At 44.4% G+C, this 26,106-nt stretch overlaps 1 protein-coding gene across 2 annotated transcripts in view; it reads left to right on the top strand.

Annotated features, from left to right (window-relative positions):
• LOC139537134 (gamma-aminobutyric acid receptor subunit alpha-3-like) overlaps positions 1–26,106 on the top strand; it is a 160,878-nt gene that overhangs the window by 96,722 nt on the left and 38,050 nt on the right. For both annotated transcript variants that reach the window (XM_071338083.1, XM_071338082.1), the window contains exon 5: positions 5,401–5,621. In XM_071338083.1, the coding sequence (XP_071194184.1) occupies positions 5,401–5,621 (221 nt within the window). The remainder of the gene's footprint in view (positions 1–5,400; positions 5,622–26,106) is intronic.

Raw genomic sequence — 26,106 nt, 5'->3', positions numbered from 1 at the left:
CTGACACCACACTCCGAGGGCCCTCACCTCCTCCCTGTAGGCCGTCTCGTCGTTGTTGGTAATCAAGCCTACCACTGTAGTGTCATCCGCAAACTTGATGATTGAGTTGGAGGCGTGCATGGCCACGCAGTCGTGGGTGAACAGGGAGTACAGGAGAGGGCTCAGAACGCACCCTTGTGGGGCCCCAGTGTTGAGGATCAGCGGGGTGGAGATGTTGTTACCTACCCTCACCACCTGGGGGCGGCCCGTCAGGAAGTCCAGGACCCAGTTGCACAGGGCGGGGTCGAGACCCAGGGTCTCGAGCTTGATGACGAGTTTGGAGGGTACTATGGTGTTAAATGCTGAGCTGTAATCGATGAACAGCATTCTCACATGGGTATTCCTCTTGTCCAGATGGGTTAGGGCAGTGTGCAGTGTGGTTGCGATTGCGTCGTCTGTGGACCTATTGGGTCGGTAAGCAAATTGGAGTGGGTCTAGGGTGTCCGGTAGGGTGGAGGTGATATGGTCCTTGACTAGTCTCTCAAAGCACTTCATGATGACGGAAGTGAGTGCTACGGGGCGGTAGTCGTTTAGCTCAGTTACCTTAGCTTTCTTGGGAACAGGAACAATGGTGGCCCTCTTGAAGCATGTGGGAACAGCAGACTGGGATAAGGATTGATTGAATATGTCCGTAAACACACCAGCCAGCTGGTCTGCGCATGCTCTGAGGACGCGGCTGGGAATGCCGTCTGGGCCTGCAGCCTTGCGAGGGTTAACACGTTTAAATGTTTTACTCACCTCGGCTGCAGTGAAGGAGAGCCCGCAGGTTTTGGTAGGGGGCCGTGTCAGTGGCACTGTATTGTCCTCAAAGCGGGCAAAAAAGTTGTTTAGCCTGTCTGGGAGCAAGACATCCTGGTCCGCGACGGGGCTGGTTTTCTTTTTGTAATCCGTGATTGACTGTAGACCCCGCCACATACCTCTTGTGTCTGAGCTGTTGAATTGCGACTCGATTTTGTCTCTGTACTGGGACTTAGCCTGTTTGATTGCCTTGCGGAGAGAATAGCTACACTGTTTGTATTCGGTCATGCTTCCGGTCATCTTGCCCTGGTTAAAAGCAGTGGTTCGCGCTTTCAGTTTCACGCGAATGCTGCCGTCAATCCACGGTTTCTGGTTTGGGAATGTTTTAATCGTTGCTGTGGGTACGACATCGTCAATGCACTTCCTAATGAACTCGCTCACCGAATCAGCATATTCGTCAATATTGTTGTTGGACGCAATGCGGAACATATTCCAATCCGCGTGATCGAAGCAGTCTTGAAGCGTCGAATCAGATTGGTCGGACCAGCGTTGAACAGACCTGAGCGCGGGAGCTTGTTGTTTTAGTTTCTGTTTGTAGGCTGGAATCAACAAAATGGAGTCGTGGTCAGCTTTTCCGAAAGGGGGGCGGGGGAGGGCCTTATATGCGTCGCGGAAATTAGTATAACAATGATCTAGGGTTTTTCCAGCCCTGGTAGCACAATCGATATGCTGATAGAATTTAGGGAGTTTTGTTTTTAGATTAGCCTTGTTAAAATCCCCAGCTACGATGAATGCAGCCTCAGGGTGTGTGGTTTCCAGTTTACAAAGAGTCAGATAAAGTTCGTTCAGGGCCATCGATGTGTCTGCTTGGGGGGGAATGTATACGGCTGTGATTATAATTGAAGAGAATTCTCTTGGTAGATAATGCGGTCGACATTTGATTGTGAGGAGTTCTAGATCAGGTGAACAGAATGACTTGAGTTCCTGTGTGTTGTTATGATGATCACACCACGTCTCGTTAATCATAAGGCATACCCCCCCGCCCCTCTTCTTACCAGAAAGATGTTTGTTTCTGTCGGCGCGATGCATGAAGAAACCAGCTGGCTGCACCGACTCCGTTAGCGTCTCTTGAGTTAGCCATGTTTCCGTGAAGCAGAGCACGTTGCAATCCCTGATGTCTCTCTGGAATGCTACCCGTGCTCGGATTTCATCAACCTTATTGTCAAGAGACTGGACATTGGCGAGTAGTATGCTAGGGAGTGGAGCGCGATGTGCCCGTCTCCGAAGCCTGACCAGGAGACCGCCTCGTTTGCCCCTTTTACGGCGTCGCACAGGGTCGCCGGCTGGGATCAGATCCATTGTATTGGGTGGAAGGCAAAACACTGGATCCGTTTCGGGAAAGTCATATTCCTGGTAGGAACGATGATGAGTTGACGTTAATCGTATATTCAGTAGTTCCTCCCGACTGTATGTAATGAAACCTAAGATTACCTGGGGTACCGATGTAAGAAATAACACATAAAAAAACAAAATACTGCATATTTTCCAAGGAACGCGAAGCGAGGCGGCCATCTCGTGTCGGCGCCGGATATACAACAGGTTGGATGGTGTTTTCAGGTTTATGTTGTTTTCCAGAACATTTGCTGTATAGCTTTGGAATAATAATTTTTGGTAGTTGTACGCCTTCCAGGTGATTCCGTAATTCCGTCCAAAATCAGGTTGTAGGTTTTGAGTTTTGAGTGAAGGTTATGTTGTAGAGTGTAGCATCCTGTATATGTCCCTGACAAGAAATCCAAGTTTATCTAATTGTAAATCTATCTTTTTTTTAAGAACATGCTGAAAAATGCAGGCGCTCATCTGCTCACTCTGTCACTCACTCACTCACTCACTCAGTCTCTCACTCACTCACTCAGTCACTCAGTCAGTCACTCACTCACTCACTCACTCACTCACTCAACACCTGCCTTATGTAACACTTCCACATCTGCCTTATGTAACACTTCCACATCTGCTTATGTAACACTTCCACATCTGCCTTATGTAACACTTCCACATCTGCCTATGTAACACTTCCACATCTGCCTTATGTAACAGTTCCACATCTGCCTATGTAACACTTCCACATCTGCCTTATGTAACACTTCCACATCTGTCTATGTAACACTTCCACATCTGTCTATGTAACACTTCCACATCTGCCTTATGTAACACTTCCACATCTGCCTATGTAACACTTCCACATCTGCCTATGTAACACTTCCACATCTGCCTTATGTAACACTTCCACATCTGCCTTATGTAACACTTCCACATCTGCCTATGTAACACTTCCACATCTGCCTATGTAACACTTCCACATCTGCCTATGTAACACTTCCACATCTGTCTATGTAACACTTCCACATCTGTCTATGTAACACTTCCACATCTGCCTTAAGTAACACTTCCACATCTGCCTATGTAACACTTCCACATCTGCCTATGTAACACTTCCACATCTGCCTTATGTAACACTTCCACATCTGCCTTATGTAACACTTCCACATCTGCCTATGTAACACTTCCACATCTGCCTATGTAACACTTCCACATCTGCCTATGTAACACTTCCACATCTGCCTTTGTAACACTTCCACATCTGCCTTATGTACCACTTCCACATCTGCCTTATGTAACACTTCCACATCTGCCTATGTAACACTTCCACATCTGCCTATGTAACACTTCCACATCTGCAGTGAAAGGTGACAGTGCTATAGCGGTGTTTGTCAGACCATGAGACATCCCGAAAATCGGTCTTCTCACAAAATGTGAGATGGAAAGATGAGACTCTCACAAACATGATGGTGTTCTCCATTTTGCTCTACGACAAGTGTGGGACTCCTCTGAAGTCAGTACAGCCGATCTGCCAACTTCTGTCTATAACGTCCGAACAGTTTGGGCTACACACTAATATGACCCCTCCGTGTAAAGGTGAGACTCTCATGAACACGTACATGTTTTGCTCTAGGATGCCCACAGGCCTCACAATACTCCTCTGAAGGTCCCCGGTACCAGTCAAAAAAGTTATGTTTTCTGATCTCTTTCTTATATCTTTCAGATATACAGTAGGATAGACATTTCAGAACAAACTTCCTTTGGATATTTGGGGGGGAGTATCTGTTGTTCCATGTTATGAATCTCTTATTTCTTAATTCCATTATTTTACTTTTAGATTTGTGTGTGTTGTTGTGAATTGTTAGATACAACTGCACTTTTGGAGCTCACACCAGCATTTCGATTCAACCACAATAACATCTGCTGAATATGTGTATGTGACCAATAACATTTGATTTGATTTTGATTTGTTATCCAATGCGTTTGTATGGGCTAATAGCAGGAAGGCCAAATACATTTTTTATCGTCAAATTCTTTTTAAATATTTTTTTTATACTTCAAGGGGTCTTAAAATTCTAAATCAAATAGCAAATGATCCTTGGTATGATCTTCTTAAAACAGTTCTATATAGCTTAGTAGACCATCCACCCGCTCCGGGTTAGACGGGGCTTAGACTGTTTAATGCCGGAAAATAAGGGTTAAATACATATAAAAAAAATAACAAATGTTTCCTGATCTTTCTTATATCTCTCATATATAGGTTAAACACTTCAGAATAAACTTTGTAATTTGGAATGACCTTCTTAAAACAATTCCAAATAGCTTGGTAGTACCCCTCCTCCAGCTTAGACAGGGCTTAGACTCTTATTGGTTAATATTTTTCTGTGCATTTCATGCACTTATTTTGTGCCATGAATTGTTGATTGGTACATAATGGTTTATTTTAGGGTCCTTGATGGAAACGTATATAATATGTGCCATTCCTGTAGTGGCTGGCAGGGGACAGATTGCTACATTGTTGCTGACAGGCAACAATGGGTGTAGACTTGATTCCTATTATTTGATGTTGCTGTTTGGTCATCGTCCTGTTCATTATGACATGAATTTACAATGAAAAAATCACTACACCATTCGTTCTAAATATGCTGATGACCATTTCGTAAAACAGCCAAAGTCTAAATGAAGCTGAAATGATAGGCGATTCGTTTTTTTATGACATTTTAATACCTATGGAAAATCCTATCAGAATGGAAGAAACATCTGAGGAATAGAAGTGTGAGGCCACTCCCCTACTTCACCAGCAGCCACTAACGGCACGAGATTACGCTCTGAACTTAGAGAGGTTTATCGGGGACACTGTCCCTTGTTACGTGTTTGGCAATATGGTCAGAGAGATAACTCTTGGAAAAGGCATGTTTTATCCCGCCGGCGACAGCTGTGAAAACGCAATCATTGGAGTATGAACTCTGAAGGACGCCTTGAGGATCCCACATTGACAAGGCTGTTTTCCTCTTCAAATAAAATGCATGATGCATTATTGACGTCTGTGCGTGCTGTTGGGAGGGAACTCAACTCTCTGCTAGTCAAGGCCATAACTGACAATATACTGACAATATACTGTACCTACCAGGACAGAGAACAGTCTTTCCATTTGCAGCTCTTACGGGAGGTGCTGAATATTAGATTCATATTTGATTGAGATATTCTTAGCTTATAAACAGACTTATTCTCTCCGTCTTTTCCCAGGAGTACACCATCGATGTGTTCTTCCGTCAGAGCTGGAGGGATGAGAGGCTGAAGTTCGACGGGCCCATGCAGGTCCTGCCTCTTAACAACCTCCTGGCCAGTAAGATCTGGACTCCAGACACCTTCTTCCACAACGGGAAGAAATCTGTGGCCCACAACATGACCACGCCCAACAAACTGCTACGACTGGTGGACAACGGTACCCTGCTTTACACTATGAGGTGAGCCACCCGAAGTCTCCCAGATCACCCTTTATTCACCTATAGTACCAAGATTGGATACTTTAAAATGATGTTGGCCCATTGCATACTCCACTACCACCCACCACTACTGTCTGACCAAACACCGCCACCACCACACTCATCCTGTTACTCAGTTACCACACAAAAAAAACTGACAATGCACGTTTGGTAGTTTGCTGGCTAGCAGAGAGGGCATGGTCTCCATCTTGTGTAATGTTATCTGAGTTAGGGAAGTCTGAGGTGGGCGACAGGAGTCTGAGGTGGGCGAGTAGGCCTGAGGCCAGCTAGCGGAATGACCTGCGCACAGAGGTGCTTTGGTGAATGAAGGTGATAATTGAATAGTGGATGTCTGGGCCAGGAGCTATCCAGAGCAATGTGTCTGACTGCCAGGGGACTGAGTGGTCTTTCCCTGAATCCAGTCTGACACAGAACATGCTTCATGGAGGCAGCCATGGTGTAACTAAGCTCCTCTAGCCACACTCTTTTGTTCAGAGGATTGTAACTATGATGTTCAAAGTACTCTGTCCTGAGAATCAGTAACCACTCAGCCAGTCTACTGTGTGCTATGTAGCTGTTTGGACATCCTCAGCAAGCTTGAGTAAAATGGTATTGCTTATTTAAGAAACCTGTAGCAGCAAGAACTGTTTGATCACTTAACTGCCGCCGCTCTGTCTCCTCATCAAGTATTGCTTCTGAATTTCTTGATATAGAGTGCATTCAGAAAATATTCAGACCCATTGACTTTTTCCACATTTTGTTACATTACAGCCTTATTCTAAAATTGATACAATTGTTTTTTCCCCTCATCAATCTACACACAATAACCCATAATGTCAAAGCAAAAACAGTTAAAAAAAATAATTTTTGCAAATTAATAAAATTACAAAAAAATCTGAAATATCACATTTACACAAGTATTGAGAACCTTTACTCAGTACATTGTTGACGCACCTTTGGCAGCGATTACAGCCTCGAGTCTTCTTGGGTATGACCCTACAAGCTTGGCACACTTGTATTTGGGGAGTTTCTCCCATTCTTCTCTGCAGATCCTCTCAAGCTCTGTCTGGTTGGATGGGGAGCGTCGCTGCACAGCTATTTTCAGGTCTCTCCAGAGAAGTTATTCCTGCGTTGTCTTGGCTGTGTGCTTAGGGTCGTTGATCTGTTGGAAGGTGAACCTTCGCCTCAGTCTGAGGTCCTGAGCGCTCTGGAGTAGGGTTTCATCAATGATCTCTCTGTACTTTGCTCCGTTCTACTTTCCCTCGATCTTGACTAGTCTCCCAGTCCCTGCCACTAAAAACATCCCCACAGCATGATGCTGCTACAACCATGCTTCACCGTAGGGATGGTGCCAGGTTTCCTCCAGACGCGACGCTTGGCATTCAGGCCAAAGAGTTCAATCTTTGTTTCATCAGACCAGAGAATATTGTTTCTCATGATGGGGTATTGTGTGTAGATTGACGAGGAACAAAAATAATGTAATTCATTTTAGAATAAGGCTGTAACGTAACAAATACTTTCCCGAATGCACTGTATAACCCTTAAAATCTGAGTAGAAGTAGGGCTCTTCACATAGTAATGACGGTTGTCCATAGGGACTCTGGCTGATAATTAGGGTAGCTCTTATTGGGGTAGTTCATTTACCTGTGAATTTAATGCTGCAGTTTTCACATTGAAAGAGTCATGGAGCGCCATTATTTTCCCGACTGGGTCCCTTATTATGAGTTCATTTGATGTGACTGTGATTCTCCTGAGGCTAAGAATAACATTTGGATCTGGATTGATTATTAAAGGGCCTGTCACTTCTTCATTTGCAAGCAAAGATAGCGTGTTGCAAGACAAGTTGCTATCAAGGGCTTTTTGGCTATTCTAGACACTGCATTAAGGCAAACAAGAGACAAAAATACTATTTTATAAATAGTTTCTGGGGCTATTACATGTGGACATCAGTATACTGTATTAATTGCATTGTGTTATTCATTTCATTGTTAGTATTCATTTCATTATTCATTTAAAACAATTTCCAATGTTTTAGGAAACGCCAAGAGCAGGCAATTTAGGGACACTTCGAAATGTGTTCCAACTCGAAACGTGTTCCCCTCTGACAATCAAAATATTTTCACATGACCCTCCCCTTGTATTGTAAAAAAAAAAATCACACCCTCCCCCCTCATAAAATGAACTGCCAAATAAGGATTAGCACCACAAATAAAAAATAATTGTAGCAACCATGTGTTTCTAAACGTGGATATCGCCTTGACCAAATCGACTTGGCCACTTTGCCGACCACCACGGACGAGCTCACTCTCCCTGCCATTACACTATGATCAGAGCCAACTGCAAACAATGATCAGCTAGGGGGAAATCAGATTTGTAACATTTTGATGCTATATTTATAATCATATAAAATATATGCAACAAATGTTCCACCTACAGGTTTCTGTACCAATGCACCACACACAACCAACACATAACTGCATACCGATAACCGACTTTGAGCGCTTCATCATGGTTTACGTTTTCAACACCACAATCAAATAGAATAGATAAATAGAGTATGTCAATCTCGACAAACAGAAAATACATCCCTCCCTACTAAGTATCTAAGACGTGGCTTGACAAGCTCTGAATGTAATTTCTAACAAATGTCTCTTTCCATTCCATGGGGTGGCAGGTAGCCTAGTGGTTAGAGCATTGGCCAGTACCGGAAAAAACAAAAGGTTGCTGGATCGAATCCCTCAGCTGACAAAGTAAAAATCTGTTGACTGCCCCTGAACAAGGCAGTTAACCCACTGTTTCCTGGTAGACCGTCATTGTAAATAAGAATGTGCTCTTAACTGACTTGCCTAGTTAAAAAATATATATATATAATCCATGAATTTAATTGACGGATGCTGGTATTAGAGTGAAGTAGATTCACGTGCGCAGGTAGCCTACAGGAGACTTTTACAGGAGCCTAATCAAATTAAAACATTGTGACTGGTTTTGTTTATTACACACTAACTATGAAAGGTAATACATTTAAAAGGTTCAATTACACATATTTAGGCTATATTGAAGCGTTACGTTCGAGGTCGAGGAAAGGAGGTAGAGCGCGCATTAAGCTTTCCTGAATAACTGTAGCTGCTGTGTGGCCACATTATATAGGATGACCTGGGAGAATGATGATCGGCAACAGACAGTGCATCAGTATCAGAAGTAAAAATACAGCCAGACTGTCCTGTACTGTGGCATCCTACACCGTGTCATCTGTCGAGTGCAGACCCACAACTGATCCAAATGGAACGAAACATTCAAATCACAGAGCTTTTGTTCAAATTACATTTTCACTGCAGTTTCCAGCCTAGAGTAGAATTGTACTCAATTGTACTCACTTGTAAACAATAATGAAATATTCATTAGCCTGCATATTTAAAAAAAAATATGTAGCCTGCAAAAAAATACATTAAAAAACCAAGGGACCTCACCAAAAGATTTTAGCCTTTTGGTATTCCCACTTCTGACACCAGTGTAGCAAATTGCAGGACAAGGAAGTGAATCCAGGTCACTGGTCACTGGCGTGAAAGGCAAATGCCCTATGCATTGTGCCAATAGGGTTAACCCACTTGGTAGGAATTGTATCATGACTCATATAGCGAGGATTGTGACAGTATAATGGTTTTGGTTTGACAGTCACAGGGACTAGGGTTTGAGTCCCAGTCAGGGTACCCCCCTAATCCACTATATTGGTGTTAGGTGTTTGAGAACACCATTGAAAGCATGTCCCAGCCGAGTTTTAGTCACAGTACATTTGTGTTAGGCTAGCACTTCTGTCAGGTTTCTGTACTGCACATGTGATGGCAGAGTATGCACCAGATTGACACAAACCATCATGACCTACTTTGCAGTCAACATTTCATTGGGAAGGTTTTTGGAGATTACTATTTCAGCATGCATCACAGATTTTATAGAGCCAATATGCTATATACACTGAGTGTACTAAACGTTAAGAACACTTTCCTAATATTGAGTTTCACCCCCTTTTGCCCTCAGAACAGCCTCAATTTGTCAGGACATGGACTCTACAAGGTGTTGAAAGCTTTCCACAGGGATACTGGCCCATGTTGACTCCAATGCTCCCCACAGTTGTGTCAAGTTGGCCGGATGTCCTTTGCGTGGTGAACCATCTTGATACACACAGGAAACTGTTGAGCGTGAAAAACCCCAGCAGCGTTGCAGTTCTTGACAGACTCAAACCGGTGCGCCTGGTACCTACTACCATACCCCGTTGAAATATTTTGAATGGAACACATACATGTCTCAATTGTCTAAAAGGCTTAAAAATCCTTCTTTAACCTGTCTCCTCCCCTTCATCTACACTGATTGAAGTAGATTTAACAGGTGACATCAATAAGGGATCATAGCTTTCACCTGGATCCACCTGGTCAGTCTACGTCATGGAAAGAGCTCAGTGTATCTTGCCTTTAGAAGGCAAAACAAGGAAATAGCATCATACATTCTTGCAATACTGCTACTTATATTCTTACGCTATTCAAGCACGATTTTCCCTGAAAATGTTCAGTGTGTTGTTAGAGGTGTCCCCATCTTTACCACGTCCACTGTACGTGTCGGTGACTCTTGCATATGCACGCTCTGATTCAGAGGGGCTGGGTTAAATGCGGAAGACACATTTCAGTTGAATGCATTCAGTTGTACAACTGACTAGGTATCCCCCTTTCCCTATCTTAGAACAGGCAGTCGTGCTATTGAATCTACATCTGATCCAGTGCCATTAACAAACCAGAACCCTTATGCTTTACAACATAATGAAACACTTAAGTTGTATAATATGTTTACTTAGCGGGTTGAAAAGTGCCGTTTTGACACATGCAATCTTTCAGAAAGCCTTCTAAAGCGTGTGATGTCATCGTTTGTCCCTGTATTACAGTGTATTGTAGCTGTTTAGTGGCGGCATTGTGTGTTGGCATTATGAAAGCAGAGAGAGGGGGTTGAATAATAGATCCTGGACTGGATATTGCTGTTTCTCAGAAGCAGTTTTTTTTATAGAGTGCCTTGCCCTCCACAGTGCTACCAGTTATGTCTTAAAGACAGGCTGCAGTTGTCTCCAACAGCATTTTATGGAGAGTTCATTATGTTTTCATGAATTAAAGAGTACTGTGTGCAGAAACTGCCTGCGGTTAATGTGACTGATACAAAAGATAGATTACACTTCCATAGCATTCAGCCCTGTGAGCTCATCTGACTCAAATGCATCCTCTTAGCTTTGACAGAAAACAAAGAGCTCCTTTTCTGTTTTCACATAAGACCCTGGTGAAATGAGAAGTACTATAAAGTTATGCATTTCTATCTGGTCTGTTGCCAAACTGGTTTATACTGTGTACTCTCAGATCTTCTGTCATGCCATTGTTTGGTCATTTGGTCATTTGACTGGCACTCAGACGTAGCCTGGCATTGTCAAGTTCAGGCTAGGTCAGGTTAGGTCCAAAAAAAATACAGGTTTAAGACAAAATAATAATTAAATGTGGCAGTGTTCGAAAATAAATTCATTCATTGGACCAGGACCATTGTTGATCCTACAGGATTTGCATTAAAATCGTGACCAGCGGTCCGGAAATCAAGTAATAAAGTGGCTGTAGATCATTTGAAAAACTTTTGAATAGAATGATAATAAAACAGTTATGCTATGTGTTTTCTGAGTAGTTAGCTGAAATTCACCACGACTGTGTTTATTTTCCACTGAATTGGCAAACCTTCTGTACAGCTAACATTCACTTCGTCATTTTCGCTCCACCACACCACTGGTCCAATGAATTTGTTTCTTTTCAACTGCTTCTGCATGGAATTGTTACGTTGTCTTAATTAACTTTGTTATCTTCTTCCTAAGGTCAAGTCAAGCCATATATATTGAGTTCAGCCAATACCTTGTTAGTGTCCTTTCACTTTTATGATGCCATTATGACACACAGCTTGAAGATTGTCCTTTTTTAATCAGTATAGTGAATTAAGTGAATGTCCCAACCACAGTTTTCTGAAACTGAATCCTACTTTGGCTTAAACTTACTACAGTTCTTCCTATTTCCATAGTAGCATTTCATCAAACACATTTCTTGTCCTGTCACAAACAGTACTAGAGCTTCTAAAACGAAACAGGCAGATTCTGCAGCAGTAAGCATTTCAGCAGTAGAGGCAGGTGCAGGCAGCGCAGAGAGAGAGAGAGAGAGAGAGAGAGAGAGAGAGAGAGAGAGAGAGAGAGAGAGAGAGAGAGAGAGAGAGAGAGAGAGAGAGAGAGAGAGAGAGAGAGAGAGAGAGAGAGAGAGAGAGAGAGAGAGAGAGAGAGAGAGAGAGAGAGAGAGAGAGAGAGAGAGAGAGAGAGAGAGAGAGAGAGAGAGAGAGAGAGAGAGAGAGAGAGAGAGAGAGAGAGAGAGAGAGAGAGAATCAATATGCCAAGACACAAGAAGAACAAGAGACACACTGATTGTGGTTTTGTTTAGTGAAACGGACAGTGTGGTGCAGTCTTATCAAAGGCCGGGCCAAAGTCACAGTGCTTATTATGAGGTTGTCTTCAGCCTTCCCACACAGCCAGGCCGTCACTGGCCTGATTCAGCCCCGATTGGCTCCACGAGGATTGGCTGGAGGCAGTCAACACTGCTGCCTTTATGACCTGTCTGTCTATATGTTGTCTATTGGGGATGGGATGGTGCAGAGTAAAACTAAAGTAAATAGGGGAGTTCTGACCCTCCCACTCGCCAGCAGTAGAGAGGAGAGCTGTGTCTCCATTTACACCCCCCCCCATCTCACACTCACCATGACCTCTTCTTCCTCCAGTACTGTCTCATCTGTCCCAGACATCTCACTGTTCCAATCTGTAATCATGTAGTGAAGCAATGAATGTGTGCATAGCTACAATTAAGGCACATCCGTCTATTTAGATGATCCGTCCAAGGCCCTTGTCATTTTTGCCAAGGATAATGTCCATTTTAATGATGATGATGTTGATGATGATGGTTTTGATGGGGCTAAAATATGTGTCGGTTCCTTTTTGTAATTTATCACTACCATGCATTCTTTATTTTGTTGTTCGAACTTACAAAAAGTAGAGAGGAGACGATAACGATGCAGCTGCAACCCCATGAGCAGCCAGTCGCCGTTGTCACGTTTCTGCAGATGTGCACGTGTAATGGATGTGCTTGAGGGAGCTCCATACATTATGGAGGATAGCCTGGGCTGACAGCATGGGGAACACACTTACAGCCCACATGCTGCAGGTATCACATAACAGTACCAGACAAAAGTTTGGACACACCTACTCATTCAAGGGTTTTTCTAGATTGTACTACTACAATGTAGAATAATAGTGAATACATCAAAACTATGAAATAACACATATGGAATCATGTACTAACCAAAAAACTGTTAAACAAATCAAATTATATTTTATATTTGAGATTCTTCAAAGTAGCCATCCTTTGCCTTGATGACATCTTTGCACACTCTTGGCATTCTCTCAACCAGCTTCACCTGGAATGATTTTCCAACAGTCTCCTTCTTGGTCAAATAGCCCTGACACAGCCTGGAGGTGTGTTGGGTCATTGTCCTGTTGAAAAACAAATTGATAGTTCCACTAAGCGCAAACCAGATGGGATGGCGTGTCGCTGCAGAATGCTGTAGTAGCCATGCTGGTTAAGTGTGCCTTGATTTCTAAATCAATCACATGACAGTGTCACCTGCAAAGCACCCCCACACCATCACACCTCCTCCATGCTTCAGGGTGGGAACCACACATGCGGAGATCATTCACCTACTCTGTGTCTCACAAAGACACAGCGGTTGGAACCAAAAATAAAAAATTTGGAGTCATCAGACAAAAGGACATATTTCCACCGGTCTAATATCCATTGCTCGTGTTTCTTGGACCAAGCAAGTCTCTTCTTCTTATCAAATTCTTATTTAATACGTTGAAGGACAGAATTTCCTGAGAGTATAATGCAATTACCATCATTCTCTGTGCTTTAAAATGTTTCCTCAATATTTTACTGTGAATTAAAAAAGAATATTACACAGTACATTATAGAGCACTATCAACACTTAATGGATACATTACATGATATTCGTACAGCCCTTCTCGATGTTATTTGGCAAGGTATAAAAGGCAGCCAGCCACTGTAGTTTGTTAGCCTGGGATTAGCCCTGTGGTGGTATGCCCAGGAGCCCTGTTCAGCCTGGCTCTTACTACCTGTCCCTGTCTCTGTCCCCTCCACAGCCCCTCAGCCCTCCCCTGGCCCTGGCCCAGCACTCGATATGGGGGCAGCAGCGGTTAGGATTTAATTGCACATTCAGAGCTATAACAGGCACTCGGTTTGGGTGCCTGTTGGCAAAGCCCTGTCACAGAGCCAATAGTTATGTCTTCACCATCTCAGACCAGACAGAAGAGGTGTTAAGACAACCGTAGGGGCAGATGAGGGGTTAGATAGTCTAAGGGCAGGCATGGATTTCTAGTCGTTTAAGCTTGCTGACGTAATACACGTATGGAGATATACAGTTGAAGCCGGAAGTTTACATACACCTTAGCCAAATACATTTAAACTCAGGTTTTTACAATTCCTGACATTTAATCCTAGTAAAAATTCCCTGTGTTAGGTCAGTTAGGATCACCACTTTATTTTAAGAATGTGAAATGTCAGAATAATAGTAGAGAGAATTATTTATTTCAGGTTTTATTTCTTTCATCACATTCCCAGTGGGTCAGAAGTTTACATACACTCAATTAGTATTTGGTAGCATTGCCTTTAAACTGTTTAACTTGGGTCAAACGTTTCAGGTAGCCTTCCACAAGCTTCCCACAATAAGTTGGGTGAATTTTGGCCCATTCCTCCTGACAGAGCTGGTGTAACTGAGTCAGGTTTGTCGGCCTCCTTGCTCACACACGCTTTTTCAGTTCTGCCCACAAATTTTCAATAGGATTGAGGTCAGGGCTTTGTGATGGCCACTACAATTCCTTGACTTTGTTGTCCTTAAGCCATTTTGCCACAACTTTGGAAGTATGCTTGGGGTCATTGTCCATTTGGAAGACCCATTTGCGACCAAGCTTTAACTTCCTGACTGATGTCTTGAGATGTTGCTTCAATATATCCACATCATTTTTCTCTTCATGATGCCATCTATTTTGTTAAGTGCACTAGTCCCTCCTACAGCAAAGCACCCCCATGCTTCACGGTTGGGATGGTGTTCTTCGGCTTTTTCCTCCGAACATAACGATGGTCATTATGGCTTAACAGTTCTATTTTTGTTTCACCAGACCAGAGGACATTTCTCTAAAAAGTACGATCTTTGTCCCCATGTGCAATTGCAAACCGTAGTCTGGCTTTTTTATGGTGGTTTTGGAGCAGTGGCTTCTTCCTTGCTGAGCGGCCTTCCAGGTTATGTCGATGTAGGACTCGTTTTACTGTGGATATAGATACTTTTGTACCTGTTTCCTCCAGCATCTTCACAAGGTCCTTTGCTGTTGTTCTGGGATTGATTTGCACTTTTCGCACCAAAGTATGTTCATCTCTAGGAGACAGAACGCGTCTCCTTCCTGAGCGGTATGACGGCTGCGTGGTCCCATGGTGTTTATACTTGCGTACTATTATTTGTATAGATGAACGTGGTACTTTCAGGCGTTTGGAAACTGCTCCAAAGGATGAACCAGACTTGTGGAGGTCTACAATTTTTTTCTGAGGTCTTGGCTGATTTCTTTTTATTTTGCCATGATGTCAAGCAAAGAGGCACTGATGTTTGAAGTTAGGCCTTGAAATTCATCCACAGGTACACCTCCAATTGACTCAAATGATGTCAATTAGCTTATCAGAAGCTTCTAAAGCCATGACATCATTTTCTGGAATTTTCCAAGCTGTTTAAAGGCACAGTCAACTTAGTGTATGTAAACTTCTGACCCACTAGAATTGTGATACAGTGAACTGTAAGTGAAATAATATGTCTGTAAAACAATTGTTGGAAAAATTACTTGTGTCATGCACAAAGTAGATGTCCTAACCGACTTGCCAAAACTATAGTATGTTAACAAGACATTTGTGGAGTGGTTGAAAAACGAGTTTTAATGACTCCAACCTAAGTGTATGTAAACTTCCGACTTCAACTGTAGCTATTAATTACTGCCTGTGAGTAATTGTTGCACATGGAGGTCCTAAGGTTACCTCTACAGTGCTGCCTTGGAATGTCAGATGGAATTGGAGGGCGGGTACTGTTTGTTGCCTCTCTCAGTGCGTGCCAGCTCCACACTTTGCAGTTATCCCTGTTGATTTAGCCACTTGCAATTAACACCTCACCAGGGTCAGCAGTATGAAGCGGTAGCCAGGCGGGGACGGGGGGTTTGGAACAGGCATTATCACTCCGGCCTTCCTGCCATCTGCTCCTTCTCTACTGAGTACAAGGGTTCAGAAAGGGTTCAGAAAGGGTTCAAAAAGGGATCAGAAAGGGATCAGAAAGGGATCTGAAATGGTTCAGAAAGGGTGAGTCATTGAAAGTAAAAGTTCAAGTACAAAGATTCAGCGCATGGTTTAAATAATGTACAGAAATTGCATGATCAGAAAAGTATTGTAGGGAATGAAGTGGTGCATAACCAGAAACTGGGGCCTATAGCGTAGCTCCCAGCATATATCCCATTATAGCCATAGATATGTTTTAGTACTTACTTTAAGTACTGTAAACAATAAATTCAACTGGTTGTCTCATTAGGAACAATGGTAGTACTTGTGTCTGAACCTAGATTCATGCTTAAAACTAATGAAATCGTCCATGTTTTCTTCTCCTGTATTGTGCATAATTATAATGAGTATATCATATGAGATGAGAGAGGGAGGAATACAAAAAATAATTGCCTCTAACTAAACAAACAATGTTGGAATTGAAATACAAACACTGCTGATAATTGTGACGTGTTTTCTCCTCCGAAACAATTTGTGTGCATCCTTGTGAACGACTGACAACACAATCATGTAGTGCCAGATATCGCTGAGTCAGCTGGCTTCCTAGTAATGATTTTTGTATCTACTCTTGTCCCGGGGGAGACAATTGTTTAATAGACATTTAAAGTGCCTTTTTACTGACGGCTTTTAAGGCAGTCCGCTGGCTGCTAGAATTCTCCTTTTAACAGTGCCTATAATAAGCATACATATGCTGAGAAGAAAGAAAGTACTTTATTGATTTCAGCGTGGAGTTAAGGGCCATACAAATAAAAATATTATTTTCTGTCTGACCTTCTCTCCTCTGTGTTTGCTGCATGTGATTGGATTAGGAGTTTTTGCGCTGGGTAAATACGGCAGTTCATCTTTTGTTTTCACACCGATTCAGGTTGAATTACTTTCTCGTACTCTAACTGATGTCAAGCATCTCTGGGTCCATAAAACAGATTCTCAGTGGGTTTTTTAAGTCCTGCAAAATGGCGAGAAATAATATTAAACGCTGCTGCCATAGCATCCTTCTCCTAGGAGTGTTGTCTAATTGGAGCCCAGGGGTCCATTTTAATGATGTTTGTACACTGAAGCATAGAGCTCATGCATCCTATTTATGTTTCATAGTCACCATCACCAATAGGAGCAATGGACTCAGAAACACACAAGGACCCACTAACTGTTTGTGAACCTGTACAAGGGCATGTTCATTGAGACATGTGATGCGACAATATTGCAGCCAAAGAGCCAGGTAGAGCATTTAACATTTACTTCAGTGGGCTAAATCAGGGTCACACAGAGTGTTTCTTGGTAGTCTTTAACAAATCTACTTTGAGACATAACTATACACCTCACACACACATAGTTATGGGCTTAAAAAAAAGAAGACACCTGTACCATGTCAGATATAGAGTTGAAACGTACTCCATTTTGAGTTTGCATCCTAATATTACACTTCATATACATCACAGAAGACTGAAATATAACAAAACCGTTTGACATTGAAATGCCAGATTTTCTGCGGATTATAAAACATGTTTATTAATTATGAAACTATGAAAAATATTACTAACATTCCACCCATGAGGCCACTAGAGGGTGATTTGGCCAATTGACTGCAGGAAAGGGCTACATAGAGAGGAACAGTGACAGGAGGCTTTGGCTTAGCTGCTGCAGTACAGCTTTGCTGCTTGAATGTGTAACCTTGACACAGATGGAAATAGAGTCAAATTCAACTGTCTCTACTGTGTTCCAGCCTGCCTTCTGATTGACACACCTCTGGACGTTTAGTGTGATATTGGTAGGGGCTAATGAGGCCATTCAGGGAGGGGAGCGCTGGGCATGGAGGATATGGGATGGGGAGGGTTGGTTCCCACGTCGCCACTCATTTGGTCACAGTGGTGACTGACACATATTGTAACGGGACATTTCACGCTTTGTTAGCTGCTCGGCCACCTCATAATTAGGGTGGCATGTGCTCGAGCTCAGCTCAGCCTGATTTTAGATTCTCAAGATACTAAAAAGATCATCAAGGAGCTTTTAGTTCTGATCTCTTCTGGGTTTTTTTTGTTGCCGTTGGTTTAAATCAAATCAAATTGTATTGTTAACTCACGTACACATACACTGACTGTACAAAACATTAGCAGCACCTTCCTAATATTGAGTTGCACCCCTTTTTGCCCTCAGAACAGCCTCAATTTGTGAGGGGCGGTGGCCCGCGTCGGCGGCTCTGTGTTTTCCTCGAAGCGTGCGAAGAAGGTGTTTAACTTGTCCAGGAGCGAGGCATTGGTGTACACGACGTGGCTGGCTTTCCCTTTATAATCTGTGATTGTCTGGAGTCTCTGGCACCTACGGTCGTCTCGTGTCTGAGCCGTTGAATTACGACTCACTTTGTCCCTGTACTGCCGATTTGCCTCTTTGACTGCCTTACGGAGGGCATAGCTGGTCTGTATGTGCACGTCCATGTTCCCAGTCACTTTGCAGAGGTTAAATGTGACACTTTGCGATTTCAGTATTGTGCGGATGCTCCCATCTATCCACAGTTTTTGGTGGTCCAGAGTTCTCGATGTGTGAGTAGAACAGGAGATGTGTTGATAGAATTTTGGTAATGTTTTCCTCAGATTTCCTTTATTAAAGTCCCCAGCTACAATAATTGCAGCCTCAGGATATGCGGTTTCCAGTTTGCACAAAGTCCTGTGTAGCTCCTTCAGAAAAATCTCTAGGGAGGTATTGCGGTCGGCATTTGATGGTGAGGTATTCCAGATCGGGAGAACAAAAGGACTTGAGTTCCTATACGTTACCACAATCACACCATGAGTAATTTATCATGAAACATACACCTCCACCTTTCCTTTTCCCGGAGAGTTTCTGTCCTCGCAAAGGACGGAGAACCCCGCTGGCTGAATGGACCAGGACAGTATATCCAGAGAAAGCCAAGATTCCGTAAAACAAAGTATGATACAGTCCCTGATGTCTCTCTGGAAGGAGATCCTCGCCCTGGCTAGTCTACTTTATTGTCCAGAGACTGAGTGTTAGCGAGTAATATACTCTGAACCGGTGGATGGTATGCACGCCTCCTGAGTCTGACTAGGAGCCCAGACCTTATTCCTCTTCTCCGGTGACGGCGTCTTGGAGCAGCCCCCGGGATGAATGGAATTGCCTGGGTGAGTTCAAATAAAGGACCCATTTCAGGAAAGTCGAATTTATTGTCTAAATGCTGGTGAGGGACCGCCGATCTAATATCCAAAAGTTGTTTTCGGCTGTAGGTAATAATGCAAGAAACATTCTGAGCAAATAATGTAAGAAATAATAACAACAAAAAATAATTACTGCAACGTTGGCAAGGAACTAGAAACATGGCGACCATGTCTGTTGGCGCCGTCTTTTAAGTATTAACTGGAAAGTTATGTCCTGTAAGAGGGAGGCTGGGATGTTTTCTCTGCTCTCAATATCATCTTTTTACCTCACTGTGTAAATTATGTGAGGAAACGTACCAGCTGAGCCAATGATACTTGTAAAGCTTTGTCTTAATACCATCCAGAAACTCTACTGTAGTTCAACAGAATACTGTGAATCTGAAGTCATCTCGAGTTTGAATCTCTTTTCTAAACACTGATACAGAGAGCTATTTTGGGTGGCCTTTTGCTCCTGTTCAGAAGTAGTCGGTTGTGAAGGGGGCTGATGTGAACACTTGCAGTTCACCAGAGCTGACAATAGTTACGGAATAGACTCATGTCCCTGCAAGTCATGTCAGCATGAGCTTGTTATACCACTGGCCAGAAGAAAATGGTTTCCTCTTTTAGACATCTGGTTGTATAACTGTACAAAATGTGTTTTATATGTTCTCCAGTGTACAACATGTTCAAGAGCATGAATTGCAATAACATTTCCTGAGAATTTCGGTTTTAATGGGTTAATAAAGTCTTATTGTGTTCTTCCTCTGGTCTCCAATACAGAAAGGTAATCATGGCAGAGAGAGCAGAGCATTTATGTTTTCAATGAAGCACAATAGTAAAGGACAATCATGTTGCTCAAGTGGACAAAAAATACAGCCCTATCTCAGGTTTCTAGGCAACCAGGCCCTGACGCACACCAACACAATACATAGGAGCTCTTTGAGCTAGCCGGCCATTAGGCCTACCTACCCTACCCTTGCTGAGACTGGATTCTGTGTTCGCAGTCGGGGTTGTATGTTAATTACCACCATAGTTACCACCATAATGCTTTACAGCTACCTCTCTATTTCAGTATGCATATTCCATAATATGATGTCGCCTAATGTAGCAGTACATTAATTGTGTGGTACGAGAGTAGTACTGTGCGATTCAGAGCGTTTCTGCAAGTCATTGTTGATAACGGTAATTACGGAGATTTTCTCTTTTAGCTAATTGCCGTGTGTTGTTATAACTGTGAGAGCTTGTGATCTAGACACACCCCAGCACCAGGCATCAGAACCCAAGGAATAGCACTGTGGTAAAAAAATAATACTTGTCTGGATAGTAATATTGTGAGCCTTGACTGCAGCTTTAAAGCCAAGAGTAGAACTGTAAAAATGTAATGGCTTCAGCAGAAATTACACTCTGGTTATGTATACTCTGGGACAGAATATTTAGGATATGTTGACCTTGATAAAAGGTAAATTCTCCATTCTGCTGCATTTGACTGGTTGAATGTCACCTTGACAGATGACAGCCTTCCATATAACTTCACAGCTTGTTTATATTACACCTCTTTCTTGTCCACCCCCCTCCTCCTCCTCTCCCAAGGGTGTCTTCCTTAAGGGGAGATGGAGTAGGTGGGGTACGGTTCTCCCGCAATTTAGGAGGAGGTGTCATCATTAAAGTAGCGTATGTTCTCACCAGGGATTCCCAACCAGGAGAGGGAGACTCATTGATCATGATCCAGAGTCCCCAAATATGGTGATAAGTGTGATGAACGAGCCGCCCTGGACCTGACAGTCGATTTCTCACTCATCACATGGAGGAGGAAGAGGCGGAGGTGTATGTCTCTCAGCGCCAGGCAAAGGTCCAGTGTCAGCATGTGACTTGACCATTTGTTCTCTGTGAGGTGTATATGTCAAGGTGAAACCTTATTATTACAAAGAGAGCGGAAGTGATAGATTGACAGGCTGACAGGCAGAGTCTGAAAGTCCTCCAGAAGCTGGGAATCAGCCAAACAGACCACTAGCTAGAAATGAAATAGAGTTCCATCAATACAGACTCATCTACTCCACCGGACAGATTACAGTGTATAATGGGAGAAGTTTTCAGGAGCTGGTGAGGTATGGAGGAGAACTTTAAAATAAAGGGGGGTTGGGGTAGGTGGAGTGGAACACATAGCTCCTTCTAAGGCCCCCCTGGAGCTCCGACAGAGACAAGGTACTACAGGCTCTGGCGATGGCACTGCGATCGATGCAGCTGTTTTTTCGGGAGGTGGAGGCGGCAACTGGAGAAGGAGGGGTTGGCCCCGTGAGGCCATTTTTTGCTGTGGTTCCCCGGGCTGACAGGCGCACACACACACACACACACACACACACACACACACACACACACACACACACACACACACACACACACACACACACACACACACACACACACACACACAGGAAGGACATTAATTAATGTCAGCAGTAGTGTTCTTCTTCCTCCAAGTGCAGTTATTTTGCAAGGCCAAGAACATCATAACCATTAGGGTTGAAGATTACCCAGGAGGTAAAATGCTTTATCTCATTAAACACTTAAGAGTGGTGGTACTATGTAGACTTTGTGAAATATTGCTGACATCTTGATGGCGGGTGGGGTAAGGGTCATTGCTCAACATCACAGCAGTGTTCAACTAGACTCTAGTGTAAAGATGTATTTAATCAACAAGATGTCTTACCATGCAGGCTCTGAGTTTCTTTGGTCACAGGGTTAATTGAAAGATTGAACCGCTGCATTTTAGTGAAAGTGAAGAGGACACAAAAGAGAAATCAATGGGTTTTATGGTTTTAACAATGTTAGGGAATACATTGGAGCTGTGCTGTGTTGATCTATTGCTACCATAATGGAGGTGGTGAAAAAATATGTTGTTGTTATTCTCAGGGTTACTATTTCCCAGAATGCATTTCTGTATATTGTAATCCAAAAACAAATGACAGTACAAAACAAGAATATCTCTATTCCATATATACTGTAGGTAACTGGCAAATTAAAGGAATCACTTGAGTAAATGAGGGATACAAAGTACAGTTGAAGTCGGAAGTTTACGTACACCTTAGCCAAATACATTTAAACTCAGTTTTTCACAATTCCTGACATTTAATCCTGGTAAAGAATTCCTTATCTTAGGTCAGTTAGGATCACCACTTTATTTTAAGAATGTGAAATGTCAGAATAATAGTAGAGAAAGTGATTTATTTCTTTCATCACATTCCCAGTGGGTCAGAAGTTTACATACTGTCACGACTTCCGCCGAAGTCGGCCCCTCTCCTTGTTCGGGTGGTGTTCGGCGGTCGACGTCACCGGCTTTCTAGTCACCACCGATCCATTTTTCTGTTTCGTTTTGTTTTGTCTGTATTATACACACCTGGTTTCAATTCCCCTATTATGTTCCCTATTTAACCCTCTGGCTTTCATTTCTGTTTTGTCCGTGATTGTTTGTTACGTTAGTGGTTGTTGTATTTTCTTATATGTTTTGTAATTATTCCCGTTGTGGAATTTTGCTGAGATTTTGAGTAAACGTTTTGTGTTTCGCTCAACACTGGTGTCCTGCATTTGACTCTGCTACTTCGCCGCACACAACCCTGACAGAATCACGGACCAAACTTCAAATGGAGTCAGCAGGCGCAGCCAGCCCCTCTCTCCCAGTCGAGGAGCAAGTTCAACAGCACGCGACCATGTTACACAGTTTAGGGACCGCGATGGATCGCGTGCTGCAGACTATGGACCGATGGGAGAGAGGAGGTCTCCCGGTAAATCATACCCCATCAACCCCACCCACGCATCTCCCTACTCCACCGGTCATCCCTCCATCGTCAGGACCCAGTGGGATTCGGCTCTCGCTCCCAGGAGCGTATGACGGTACAGCCGCCGGGTGTCAGGGGTTCCTCCTACAGTTGGAGGTATACCTGGCAACTGTTCATCCGACCCCTTCAGGACGAGAGAGAGTGGGCGCCCTCATCTCCTGTCTGACTGGTAAGGCCCTGGAGTGGGCCAACGCCATCTGGGGAGGAGAGGGTCAAACCCTGGATGACTATGATGACTTCTCTCGCCGCTTCCGGGCGGTCTTTGATCATCCACCTGAGGGGAGAGCGGCGGGAGAGCGTTTGTTCCATCTCAGACAGGGGATGAGGAGCGCTCAAGATTTCGCCCTGGACTTCCGTACTCTGGCCGCTGGTGCGGGATGGAATGAGCGGGCCCTGATCGATCACTACAGGTGTAGTCTACGAGAGGACGTTCGTAGGGAGTTAGCCTGCAGGGACACCACTCTTAACCTGGACCAGCTGGTGGATTTATCTATCCGGCTGGATAACCTGTTGGCCTCCCGCGGACGTCTAGATCGGGGTCCGCCCGTTCCATTACCCAGCCCCTTGGATCCTACACCGATGGAGTTAGGAGGGGCTGCTAGTAGGGAGACCAGAGGGAGGACCACTCCATGCACCAACTGTGGACGCAGAGGACACACTGCTGTCCGGTGCTGGGGTGTTTCTCCTGGAAGTCGAGGTAGCAGGCGGAGCACTGATGGGTCATCTCCGGTGAGTAGGCACATAACTCACCCAGAGTCTTCTGTTGCGCACATGTGGTTACATATAGAATTTCCTGAGTTTTCCTCGCATCCTCAGCATAAGGCGCTAGTAGATTCAGGCGCAGCTGGGAATTTTATTGATCGCTCTTTAGCACATAGATTAGGGATCCCTATTATTCCTGTTGATGTTCCCTTCCCTGTACATGCCTTAGATAGTCGTCCTTTGGGGTCGGGGCTGATTCGGGAGGTCACAGCGCCCATCGCTATGAGAACGCAGGGGGGTCACGAGGAGAGAATTAGTCTCTTTTTGATCGACTCTCCTGCGTTTCCTGTTGTGTTGGGTCTTCCCTGGTTGACCTCTCATGATCCGATTATTTCGTGGCAGCAGAGGACTCTCAAGGGATGGTCTTGTCAGTGTTCAGGTAGATGTGTAGGTGTTTCCTTAGGTGCCACTACGGTGGAAAGTCCAAACCAGGTCTCCAACATGCACATTCCTCCCGAATATGCCGATTTGGCACTCGCCTTCTGTAAGAAGAAGGCGACTCAATTACCACCCCATCGACCGGGGGATTGTGCGATAGATCTCTTGGTAGACGCTACACTTCCCAGGAGTCACGTGTATCCTCTGTCACAGGAGGAGACGGTGGCTATGGATACATATGTCACCGAATCTCTGGGACAGGGATACATTCGGCCTTCCATCTCACCTGTCTCCTCAAGTTTCTTTTTTGTGAAGAAGAAGGATGGAGGTTTGCGCCCGTGTATTGATTATCGAGGATTAAATAAGATCACGGTAAAATACAGTTACCCGCTACCACTCATAGCCAGTATGACCGAGTCATTACACGGGGCGCGCTTCTTCACAAAATTGGACCTCAGGAGCGCTTACAACCTGGTGCGTATTAAGGGGGGAGATGAGTGGAAGACAGCATTTAGCACCACTTCTGGGCATTATGAGTACCGAGTCATGCCGTACGGGTTAATGAATGCTCCATCAGTCTTCCAATCATTTGTGGATGAGATCTTCAGGGACCTGCACGGGCAGGGTGTAGTGGTGTATATAGATGACATTCTAATATACTCCGCTACACGCGCCGAGCATGTGTCTCTGGTGCGCAGGGTGCTTGGTCGACTGTTGGAGCATGACCTGTACGTCAAGGCTGAGAAATGTCTGTTCTTCCAACGATCCATCTCCTTCCTAGGGTACCACTTTTCAGCGTCAGGGGTAGAGATGGAGAATGACCGCATTTCAGCCGTGTGTAATTGGCCGACTCCAACCACGGTAAAGGAGGTGCAGCGGTTTTTAGGGTTTGCCAACTACTACCGGAGATTTATCCGGGGTTTTGGTCAGGTAGCGGCTCCCATTACCTCACTGCTGAAGGGAGGACCGGTGCGACTGCAGTGGACAGCTGGGGCGGACAGGGCTTTTGGTCACCTGAAGGCTCTGTTTACCTCGGCTCCAGTTCTGGCTCATCCTGATCCTTCCTTAGCATTCATAGTTGAGGTGGACGCGTCCGAGGCGGGGATAGGGGCTGTGCTGTCTCAGCGTTCGGGTACGCCACCAAAGCTCCGCCCCTGTGCATTCTTTTCGAAGAAGCTCAGCCCGGCGGAGCGAAACTATGATGTGGGGGACCGGGAGTTGCTGGCTGTTGTCATGGCTCTGAAAGCGTGGAGACACTGGCTTGAGGGGGCTAGACACCCTTTTCTCATTTGGACTGACCACCGCAATCTGGAGTACATCCGGGCAGCGAGGAGAATGAACCCTCGCCAGGCAAGGTGGGCCATGTTTTTCACCCGTTTTGATTTCACCCTTACCTACAAACCAGGTTCCCAGAACGTTAAGGCAGATGCACTGTCCCGGCTGTATGATACAGAGGAGAGGTCCACAGATCCCACTCCCATAATTACAGCCTCTCGCCTGGTGGCACCGGTGGTGTGGGAGGTGGACGCGGACATCGAACGGGCGTCCCGTACAGAGTCCATTCCACATGACTGTCCAGCGGGGCGTCTGTACGTTCCGTTTGATGTCCGCGATCGTTTGATCTGTTGGGCTCATACATCACCCTCCTCTGGTCATCCTGGTATCGGTCGGACGGTGCGCTGCCTTTCTGGGAAGTACTGGTGGCCCACTTTAGCTAAGGACGTGCGGGTTTATGTTTCCTCCTGTTCGGTATGTGCACAGTGCAAGGCACCTAGACATCTGCCCAGAGGGAAATTACAACCCCTTCCCGTTCCACAGCGACCATGGTCACACCTATCGGTGGATTTCGTGACGGATCTTCCCCCGTCGC

This window comes from Salvelinus alpinus, chromosome 13, assembly GCF_045679555.1.
Source record: "Salvelinus alpinus chromosome 13, SLU_Salpinus.1, whole genome shotgun sequence".
NCBI lineage: Eukaryota > Metazoa > Chordata > Actinopteri > Salmoniformes > Salmonidae > Salvelinus > Salvelinus alpinus.
Note: the sequence above shows the minus strand (reverse complement) of the source record. Positions and strands in the feature narration are given on the sequence as shown.